Source organism: Dipodomys merriami, unplaced genomic scaffold (genome assembly GCF_024711535.1).
Source record: "Dipodomys merriami isolate MVZ:Mamm:240054 unplaced genomic scaffold, mDipMer1.0.p SCAF_16, whole genome shotgun sequence".
NCBI classification, from domain to species: Eukaryota; Metazoa; Chordata; class Mammalia; order Rodentia; family Heteromyidae; genus Dipodomys; species Dipodomys merriami.
Window position 1 is genome coordinate 11,212,501 of NW_027202937.1, and position 10,667 is coordinate 11,223,167.

Here is a 10,667-nt window from a genome sequence, read left to right on the forward strand (position 1 = left end):
CCCGTGAGCTCGCACTCTCACTCTCTCTGTCTCTGTGTCAGGAGTGAATGGTGTGGGCTCCTCAGGCCCCAGTGAGTACATGGAAGTCCCTCTGGGGTCCCTGGAGCTGCCCAGCGAGGGGACCCTCTCCCCCAACCACGCTGGTAATTGCCAATTGCTGGGACATGGAGCCACTAGGGGGCGCCCTCTGGGCTGGAGGGAAAGGGAAGGAGGGGAACCCGGCCAGAGCCGGAGTGTTTATGGCAGAATGGGATTCTGGGGCATGGAGGGAGAGGGAGTGTAGAAGCAAAAGAAGCCTTCCAGTGGGGGAGGGGAAGGGCCTCTTCAGCGCCATTTTTTCCCTCTTATCCAAGGGGTGTCCAATGACACATCTTCGCTGGAAACAGAGCGCGGCTTTGAGGAGCTGCCCCTCTGCAGCTGTCGCATGGAAGCACCCAAGATTGACCGAATCAGCGAACGGGCAGGGCACAAGTGCATGGCTACCGAGAGTGTGGATGGAGAGGTGGGCCCATGGACTTAAGGAGAGAGGCTGGGAGAAGGAACTCTAGGCCCCAGCCTCATACTCTGGTCCCTCCCAATAGCTGTCAGGCTGCAATGCCGCCATCCTCAAACGGGAAACCATGAGGCCCTCCAGCCGCGTGGCCCTGATGGTGCTCTGTGAGACCCACCGTGCCCGCATGGTCAAACACCACTGCTGCCCAGGCTGTGGCTACTTCTGCACAGCAGTAAGTGACTGGTAGGGCAGACAGGTAGCCTGCCTGCAGTAAACAGTCCTCCCCTGGTGGACAGTCTGACCAGGTTCTCTCCCTGTTGTAGGGTACCTTCCTGGAATGTCACCCCGACTTCCGGGTGGCCCACCGCTTCCACAAGGCCTGTGTGTCCCAGCTCAATGGGATGGTCTTCTGTCCACACTGTGGAGAAGATGCTTCGGAAGCCCAGGAGGTGACCATCCCACGGGGCGATGGAGGAACCCCTCCAGCTGGAACAGTAGCCCCTGCGCCCCCACCCCTGGCCCAGGACGCCCCAGGCAGAGCAGATACTTCACAGCCCAGGTATTAGCCTTACCCTGCCCGACTTTCTGTTCCCCACCCGACCCTCCACCCCCAGACTTCAGAACTTTCTCCCACAGCGCCCGGATGAGAGGGCATGGAGAGCCCCGGCGCCCACCCTGTGATCCCCTGGCTGACACCATTGACAGCTCGGGCCCTTCTCTCACCCTGCCCAATGGGGGCTGTCTCTCAGCGGTGGGACTGCCACCCGGGCCAGGCCGGGAGGCTCTGGAGAAGGCCCTGGTTATCCAGGAGTCAGAAAGGTAAGTGTTAGTTGCTGTCGGCACAGTGGCCAGGGCTGGGGCCAGAGCAGCAGGTGTTGCCGTCGATGCTCAAATCTGAACAGCCTACCTTCTACCCCTCCTTCTCCTGGCAGGCGGAAGAAGCTCCGTTTCCACCCCCGGCAGTTGTACCTCTCCGTGAAGCAGGGGGAGCTGCAGAAAGTGATCCTGATGCTGTGTGAGTGCCCCTCCGCCCGCCTTCACTAGCACCCACTCCGTGCCAGGCACCAGGCTCAGTCCAGGAGCACAGACCTTTCCCTTGAGGACCTAGTGCAATGGGAAAGACAACCTAACCTGTGCTGACGGGACAGTGGGGATGCATGGGTGGAGGCCACGCTCCCATCCAGTGCACAGTGAGCAGTACTAAGGAGCCGCTCTGCACTTGCCCTCTGCTGAGCGCCCTGGTGAAGACTAGTGCAGAGAATGCCCGGCAGGGGCCCTATGAAGTCTTCCTGGAGGAGGTGCCACCCCACCCCTACCTTGCTTACCATTTGTCCCTCCCTCCCCTGGTGTGATGGGCTCTCCCTACAGTAGACAACCTGGACCCCAACTTCCAGAGTGACCAGCAGAGCAAGCGCACAGCCCTGCATGCAGCTGCCCAAAAGGGCTCATTGGAAATCTGCCATGTGCTGCTGCAGGTCAGCCCGGGCCTTACCCTCCGCCTCATTGACCAGGCCCTTGGAGGTCTCCCCTTCCACTCCTTTCCCCCGTGCCAGCCCTCATGCCCCTCCCTCACAGGCTGGAGCCAACATCAATGCTGTGGATAAACAGCAGCGGACGCCCCTGATGGAGGCCGTGGTGAACAACCACCTGGATGTGGCACGCTACATGGTACAGCGTGGCGGCTGTGTCTACAGCAAGGTACAACAGCCATCAGAGGGCAGGAATTAGGGACAAGGCTTCGGTGCCAGCCGGAGGACTCATCTTCCTGTTTCTCTCTCAGGAGGAGGATGGTTCCACCTGCCTCCACCACGCAGCCAAAATTGGGAACTTGGAGATGGTCAGCCTGCTGCTGAGCACAGGACAGGTGGACGTCAATGCCCAGGTCTGCATGGTTTCCTTGGCCCAGCCTCAGGCTTTGACCCCCTGCCTCCCTCTGATCTCTTGCCCTTCAGCCTGTATCACACTGCTCATTGTGTTCCCCTCTCTTTCCTCTTCATTTGTATCTCTCCTGCTGCTTTCTCTTTATCAGTTTTCCGAACAGTGAGTTCCTGCCTTTATCTCAGCAAGTGTCTATGCACTCCCAAGTTTACACATGTCGGCTGTGTTTTAGTTTACCATTGTCACTGTTCTCCATCTCTGGTCTACAGGAACCCCTTGTAGTAGGCTCGTGTGACTTTGACCCATGGCATTTGAGAGCATTCTAAGCTTTCAGAGCATGGCTTACCCAGGGCTCCGAATCTTAGCATTTCTGTAACAGAGACTGATTCCTCTGTGTGAGAAATACTTTATAGTAATAAGTCTGTGTACCAGTGGACAGTTACTGCTGTTGGGCTGTTATTCCTTCTAGGACTTCCATTGGTCAGACCCAGGAAATAATGTGTTTTAGAAGGAAAAAAAAAAAAAAAAGGACCGTGTGTAGTGTCTCATGCCTGTAGTCCCAGCTACTCAGGAGACAGAGCTTGAAGAGAGTGGAGCAATTTGAAGCCAGCCTAAGCAGTTACCAAAATGTCTCTTAACCAACAAATCAGGCGTGGTTCACAGCTGATTCCAGCCACCTGAAAGGCTCAGTTAAGATCGCTGTCAGAGGCAAAAATGCCAGACCCTATTTTTAAAGTAAAGCAAAAAAGTGGTCAAAGTGTTTCTCCAGTGATAGAGTACCTATCAAGCAGCAGACCCTGAATTCAAACCCCAGTATCCTGCAAAAAAAAGCTGCTCATTTAATTGTCTTTGCAGTCTTTGGCCATGGCCATTATTAATCCTGTTTTATAGATGAGGAAACTGAGGCCCAGAAACACTAAGGGACAGCTGGACGCTGGTGGCTCATGCCTGTAATCCTAGCTACTCAGGAGGCTGAGATCTGAGGATCGCGGTTCAAAGCCAGCCCGGGCAGGAAAGACCGTGAGACTCCTATCTCCAATAAACCACCAGAAAACCGGAAGTAGCGCTGTAGCTCAAGTGGTAGAGCGCTTGCCTTGAGCTGACGAGCTGAGGGACAGCGCCCAGGCCCAGAGTTCAAGCCCCACAACCAACAAAGAAAAATAGAAACACTAAGGGGCTTGCCCTTGGTCCCCTATAGCTTGTAGGCAGAGCTGGGAATCACACTCAGACTAGCTCCAGAGCATGTACACTTTGGTGAGCGTGGTCAGGTTCTGCTCCCTCACTCTCTGCCACCCACAGGACAGTGGCGGGTGGACCCCCATCATCTGGGCAGCAGAACACAAGCACATTGACGTGATTCGCATGCTGCTCACACGGGGTGCTGATGTCACCCTTACCGACAATGTGAGTGACACCGGTCGGGGTTGGGAGAAGGTGGGAAAACCCGTCCCCTGAGCAAAGTAGAGGCTACCTATACCCCATGTCCACCCTACACCTCCACAGGAGGAAAACATCTGCCTGCACTGGGCCTCCTTCACTGGCAGCGCTGCCATTGCTGAGGTCCTGTTGAATGCCCGCTGTGACCTGCATGCTGTCAACTACCACGGGGACACACCCCTGCACATTGCCGCTCGGGAGAGCTACCACGACTGCGTTCTGTGAGCCCCCACTGCCCCACCCATGTCCTCACCCTGCCTCCCAGAGTCCAGGTCCCGTCTACAACTCCATGTCCCCTCCCCAGGTTGTTCTTGTCACGTGGGGCCAACCCCGAGCTGCGGAACAAAGAAGGGGACACAGCGTGGGACTTGACGCCTGAGCGCTCCGATGTATGGTTTGCGCTTCAGCTCAACCGCAAGCTGCGGCTTGGGGTGGGAAATCGGGCCATCCGCACCGAGAAGATCATCTGCCGGTGAGCTCCTGCACTCAGAACTATCACTGCCATCTCTCCCAAGACCTCCCCCGCCCCTGGCCAGGCCCCAGAAATGTCCGAGACCCCTCTCTTTCTAGGGTTGACAAATAGAGCAGATAATTGAAGATATGAGCTAGGCACCCAGGAGGCTGAGCCAGGAGGATCCTAGATGACAAGCCTGGACTACACAGCGAATAGTGTCACAAAAGAAGGTAGCCCAGGTGCTGCTGGCTCACGCCTGTAATCCTAGCCAGCTTAGAAAAGTCCATATGACTTTTAACTCCAATTAATCACAGAAAAAAGCAAAAGTGGAGCTGTGATGTAAGTGGTAGAGCAGTAGTGTTAAAGGAGCTCAGCGACCACGCCCAGACCCAGAGTTCAAGCTCCAAGACTGACCAAAAAAAAAAAAATGATTTTAAAGGCTGGGCGCCAGTGGCTCACGCCTATAATCCTAGCTACTCAGGAGGCTGAGATCTGAGGATCGTGGTTCAAAGCCAGCCCAGGCAGGAGAGACCGTGAGACTCCTATCTCCAATAAACTACCAGAAAACCGGAAGTGGCGCTGTAGCTCAAGTGTTAGAGCGCTCGCCTTGAGCTGAAGAGCTGAGGGACAGCGCCCAGGCCCAGAGTTTAAGCCCCACGACCCACAGAAAAGAAAGTTCATGAGACTCTTATCTCCAGTAAACCAATAGAAAACCAGAAGTGGTGCTGTGGCTCAAGAGGCAGAGCACTAGCCTTGACCGAAGAGCTGAGGGACAGTGCCCAGGCCCAGAGTTCAAGCCCCACAACCGACCCCCAAAATTTTTTTTTTAAAAAAGAACTATTAGAGCCGGGCGCTGGTGGCTCACGCCTGTAATCCTAGCTACTCAGGAGGCTGAGATCTGAGGATCGCGGTTCAAAGCCAGCCCGGGCAAGAAAGACCATGAGACTCCTATCTCCAATAAACCACCAGAAAACCGGAAGTGGCGCTGTAGCTCAAGTGGTAGAGTGCTCGCCTTGAGCTGAAGAGCTGAGGGACAGCGCCCAGGCCCAGAGTTCAAGCCCCACGACCGACAAAAAAAAAAAAAAAAAAAAAAGAACTATAAGATTAGAATTTCAAGTGGAGGGGCTGGGAAGGTGGCTCAGTGGTAGAGCGCTTGCCTTGCATGCATGAAGCCCTGGGTTCAATTCCCCAGCACCACATAAGCAAAAAGATAAAAAGCCGGAAGTGGCGCTGTGGCTCAAGTGGTAGAGTGCTAGCCTTGAGCTGAAGAACTGAGGGACAGTGCCCAGGCCCAGAGTTCAGGCCTCACAACCGGACCCAAAAAAAAAAAAGAATTTCAAGTGGAGCCAAGTGGACCTATAGTCCTAGATACTAACTAGCTAGTGAGGCTGAATGAAGCAGCAGGATGAATGACTTGACCTCAGGAGTTTGAAGCCAGTCTGAGCAACATAGACATCACAAAAGAAGAATTCAGAGCTGGTCACCATGGCTCATAATCCTAGATACTTAGGAGGCTGAGATCTGAGGATCAAGGATCAAAGCTAGCTGGGGCAGGAACATCTGTAAGACTTATCTCCAATTAACATAAAAAAAACTAGAAGTAGAAGTGTGTGTGGCTCAAGTGGTACAGTACCAGCCTTGAGTGAAGAAGCTAAAGGACAGCAGCCTAGGCCCTGAGTTCAAGCCCTAGTATAAACCTCACATGCACACACAAAAGAGAATTTCAGATGAACAGCTACACAGTAGAAGAATGTCCCACGCAATATTTGGGAAGTAATTATACTCAAATGTTTTTCCCTATTAATTTGAAATTTAAGTTTCACTGAGTATCCCACGGTTTATCTGGCATCCTTACTCTAATGAACCCCAGAACCTCCATTTCCCAACATACATAAGGAAGGTCCTCTCATCCAGGGGATGTTACAGCCCTCTCTCCATGCTCCCCGTCCTGCAGGGATGTGGCTCGAGGCTATGAGAATGTGCCAATTCCCTGTGTGAATGGTGTGGATGGAGAACCTTGCCCTGAGGATTACAAGTACATCTCAGAGAACTGTGAGACATCCACCATGAACATCGACCGAAATATCACCCACCTGCAGGTGTGTGGTGGCTCTCCATCCCCCCTCCTCCCCCGACCCCCACCCCACCCCAACCCCCCCTACCCTCACCCCCTGCCAAAAAAAAAAATACCCAAAAGCACTGAGTACAGTTGAGCCAGTTGGGACTAACAAGGCAGCTGTCCTCTTTAAAGAGTGGGGGCAGGCACAAGGTCTAGTAAGGGGTGTCTGCAGGAAAATGGGCCCCTTTTCTAGATTACACAATGGTATTGTGCATGTAAGCTCATGGGGACCACTGTTACCTGCCGCATCTGGATTCCCCCTCATCCTGGGACCATCACTAACCACTGTCTTAGAACATGGATCCAGAGAAAGACAGTGCTTGAGGGTGGAGGTGGGTGCAGAGGCTGAACTACCCTCTGCTTCTACCTAGCACTGCACCTGTGTGGATGACTGTTCCAGCTCCAACTGCCTATGTGGCCAACTCAGCATCCGCTGCTGGTACGACAAGGTATGTGTGTGCCCCCCGCCCGCCCCTCTTCCTGGCTGAGATCACCTGGCCACTCCATTCCAGCAGAGGAACTGGCCTCAAACTTGAATTCCCTGGGCTCTGCCCAACGGCAGGAAGTGACAAAGAGGGCAGAGTAAGACAACATTCCTGGGAGGCTGCCAGGTCAGAGCTGGGGCTCTGCCCAGGTGTATACAAATGCCTTTGGATGCCTTTGCATTTCCTGGTCTCTGACCTCAGAGCCTCCGCCTCCCTCATACCTCTCCTCCTGGCTCTGGATTGGGTCAGCAGTGGCTCTTCCTGTGGAGTCTTGGGGATCCCCAGTTGCTGAGGTGAGATCCACACAGAGACCGCCCCTATTCTCCCTGTCACCCTGTCAGGATGGGCGGCTGCTCCAGGAATTTAACAAGATCGAGCCCCCCCTGATCTTTGAGTGTAACCAGGCCTGCTCCTGCTGGAGAAACTGCAAGAACCGTGTGGTACAGAGTGGCATCAAGTGAGACACCCACCCCTGCAGCCCCCTACACCCATCTCATTCTTGCCTTCCCTCCCCTGGGGCTTGTCAGGGTCCCTGCACTCAATACCACCCTCTCTCCTTCCCTAGGGTTCGACTGCAGCTCTACCGAACAGCCAAGATGGGCTGGGGGGTCCGCGCCCTGCAGACAATCCCCCAGGGGACTTTCATTTGCGAGTGAGTTCGCTTGGGGTACCTTCTCCCAGGCCTCCCTTTGCCCTCCTCCCTGATGGTCGTATCCCTTCTGCCCACTCCAGCCAGCCCCCTCTGACCCCTGTCCCATAGCATGGGCTATCTGCACGGTGCCCATGCCCCAGAACTGCCTATCACCACTGCCTGGTCTTCCTCCCCCTCTGTTCAAACCTTTTCCCCCTCTCCCCTCTCAACCGCCTTCCCAGATGGGGCAAGTGGCAGTTTTAGATAGACCTGCCTTTGAGGCCTGCTGTGCTACTGTGTGTTCATGGGCAAGCTACTGAACCTCTGAGCTCATCTTTCTTGTGGAGATGATAATAACTACTTTTCTATCACCTTACGTGGGGAAGCCCGTGTTTGCCTTTCAGAGGATTGTCTGGTTTCTCTCTTATCACATGTCCTCTCAACCTCTCACACATGTAGCCCCGTCCTCCTGGGTCTTAACCTCTCCAGTGTCTGTTCACTCCTTGTCTGTGTTAAAACCTGCCCTTGCCTTCCCCTCTGCTGACAATTGTTCACTCCACCCTCTCACTGCTGAGTCTCAGTCTTGGTTCTCCTGGCATCTTTCCGCCTGCAGCATGATGCTGCCCTTGCTGCTGCCCCTCCTATTCCTTCTTGCTCTTCACCAGCTCCTCCCTCTACTGTCCTACCCCAGAGTTCCTCATCCTCCCTCTCTTCCTGCAGTCTGGCCCTTCTCTGCTACTGTGTGGCCACTCTTTACAACCACCTGCTGGGCGGTTCCTCCTACACAAACCTCCCAGTGTCTACATACAAGCAAACTTCCCTGGCAACAGCCCCTGGGTACTAATCCTCTCACCACAGAGGCTTGCTCTGTCTCCAAATCCTCCCCTTCATCCCCTTCACTTCCCTCAGGTCTTCCTGACCCCATCAGCCTCCAGGCTTTCCCCTCACACGCACCAGTCCTGCCTATGTTCAGACCGTCCAAGGAACACCTAAGCACCTCAGCTGGCAGGATTGTGTCCCACAGATGCCTCATTCCTGCTCCTGGCATTTCCCCTTCCCAAATGATGTTCACTTCCTTCTGGATCCACTCTGCCCTAGATCACTTACTGTAGCCCCTGTGGTGTTAACCTGGCACTTGGCAGATAGTGGTGAATAGCTGAGAAGTGAAAGACGATTCTTTGGGCTTGTGAGGAGAGACAGGGTCTGGAGCCACCTCCCAACAACCTGCTCCCCTTCAGAACCATGATTCCTGTCCAACAGGTACGTCGGGGAGCTGATCTCGGATGCTGAGGCTGATGTCAGAGAGGATGATTCCTACCTCTTCGACTTAGACAACAAGGTGGGCAGGTGACACCTCCTCTGTCCCTTCTGCTTCCACTGGATGAGTTTCTGGAGACTCTGGGAAGTCATCGGGTGGAAACCTGGGTGGTGGGACTAGGTGGCCAGTGAGAGGAAGATTGGCCAAGGAGGCAGAGTGAGGGTAACTGTGAAGAGAGCACTCTCCCTCTGCCTTCAGGATGGAGAGGTGTACTGCATCGATGCTCGTTACTACGGCAACATCAGCCGCTTCATCAACCACCTGTGTGATCCCAACATCATCCCTGTCCGGGTCTTCATGCTGCACCAAGACCTGCGATTTCCACGCATTGCTTTCTTCAGTTCCCGAGACATTCGGACTGGGGAGGAACTAGGGTGAGGCTTGGGTTGGGAAAGATTAGTATGCCCTTTGGAGGGCTTCTTAAAATAGAATCTAAGACCTTAGCTACTCAGGAGGCTGAGATGTGGTTATCACATTCAGAGCCAGCCAGAGCAAATGTGTCTATGAGATGCTATCCCTAAAGTAACCAGCAAAAAAGCAGAGCTGAAAGTGTGGCTCAAGTGATAGACCAGTAGCCATGAGTGAAAAAGCTTAGCAAGAACTTGAGGCCCTGAGTTACAGGGACAGCATTCCAATAGAAAAAAAAAAAAAAAAACAGTGCCTATGTGAGTGTGGCATTGCTCACCTGTGATCTCCCGACTTGGGAGGGAGAGGCAGGAGGATCACAAGTTGGAGGCCAGCTTGGCAATTTAGGAAGACCTTTCTATCAAAAATTTTAGGCTGGGCACCATTGGCTCATGCCTATAATCCTATACTCAGGAAGCTGAGATCCCAGAGTTAGGGTTCAAAGGGAACCCTGGCAGAAAAATTCAAGAGACTCTTCAATTAACCTAACAAAAACTTTGGAAGTAGAGGTATGGTTCAAGTGGTAGAGCATTTTGAACAAAAGAGTAAGAGCACAAGCCTCTTGAGTGCATGCTCCAGTACCAGCACTTTAAAAAAAAAAAAGGAACTGTAGGCTCATTAGAATGCTTGCCTACCATGTTCAAGGTCCTGGGTCCAATTCTAGTCACCACCAAAAAACAAAAAAAAAAAGCCCTGAGCCTCAGAAATTCTGGCTCACTTAGTTGAGGGGCCCACATCTTACATTTTTAATGAGTTTGCACGGCAATGCTGAAGCTTCACCTTTAGAATCTACAAGGACTTGAGGACCATCTAGAAGGGCCTGCGTCTCTCCTGGGGACGGAGATCTGCAGGATCTTTGGGGTGGGTTTTTGGTGTCTGGTCAAGATCCCACAAGATCCTGTGCTCCTCTAACAGGTTTGACTATGGTGACCGCTTTTGGGACATTAAAAGCAAATACTTCACCTGTCAGTGTGGCTCTGAGAAGTGCAAGCACTCAGCTGAGGCCATTGCCTTGGAGCAGAGCCGGCTGGCCCGCCTGGACCCCCACCCTGAGCTACTACCAGAGCTCGGCTCCCTGCCCCCTGTCAACACCTGAAAATGGACCACACCCTCCCTTCTCTGACACTGGTGGCCACCAGCTCAACAGCCCTCTGCTATCTGATGCTCACAGCCCCAATTTGGGGCATTGCCATTTTTCCCACTGCCCTTTAGACATTCCTCTACCAGAGACCCCCCCCCCAAACAGACCCTGGAGGTCTGCAAGCCCCTCATCCAAAGCTGGTTCCGCTCTGAGAGTGACTCCAGGGCCGGCCACCCTCATCCCCACGTTAGTTAGATTGGTGAATTAGAATTGGGCCTCTGTGCCAACTCATTTTCTTTGTTCTCAATAAATGTTGGGTTTGGTAATAAAGTTGTCTGAGTGATTGTGGGGAGGGGAGGAGGAAGC

General features: G+C 53.6%; 1 protein-coding gene across 4 annotated transcripts in view; it reads left to right on the forward strand.

Moving 5' to 3' along the window:
- Positions 1-10,631, forward strand: part of Ehmt2 (euchromatic histone lysine methyltransferase 2) — a 19,224-nt gene extending 8,593 nt beyond the window's left edge. For 2 of the 4 annotated variants that reach the window (XM_070024086.1, XM_070024084.1), the window contains 19 exons: positions 42-143; positions 354-502; positions 582-725; positions 817-1,052; positions 1,130-1,312; positions 1,426-1,508; positions 1,862-1,968; positions 2,069-2,191; positions 2,274-2,375; positions 3,671-3,775; positions 3,875-4,029; positions 4,113-4,280; positions 6,217-6,361; positions 6,753-6,830; positions 7,208-7,323; positions 7,432-7,518; positions 8,758-8,836; positions 9,014-9,189; positions 10,136-10,631. In XM_070024086.1, coding sequence (XP_069880187.1) covers positions 42-143; positions 354-502; positions 582-725; positions 817-1,052; positions 1,130-1,312; positions 1,426-1,508; positions 1,862-1,968; positions 2,069-2,191; positions 2,274-2,375; positions 3,671-3,775; positions 3,875-4,029; positions 4,113-4,280; positions 6,217-6,361; positions 6,753-6,830; positions 7,208-7,323; positions 7,432-7,518; positions 8,758-8,836; positions 9,014-9,189; positions 10,136-10,316 — 2,519 coding nt within the window. In that variant the 3' untranslated portion in view covers positions 10,317-10,631. The remainder of the gene's footprint in view (positions 1-41; positions 144-353; positions 503-581; positions 726-816; positions 1,053-1,129; positions 1,313-1,425; positions 1,509-1,861; positions 1,969-2,068; positions 2,192-2,273; positions 2,376-3,670; positions 3,776-3,874; positions 4,030-4,112; positions 4,281-6,216; positions 6,362-6,752; positions 6,831-7,207; positions 7,324-7,431; positions 7,519-8,757; positions 8,837-9,013; positions 9,190-10,135) is intronic. The other 2 variants (XM_070024087.1, XM_070024085.1) reach the window with 1 other exon arrangement.
- The last annotated feature ends 36 nt before the right edge of the window (positions 10,632-10,667 follow it).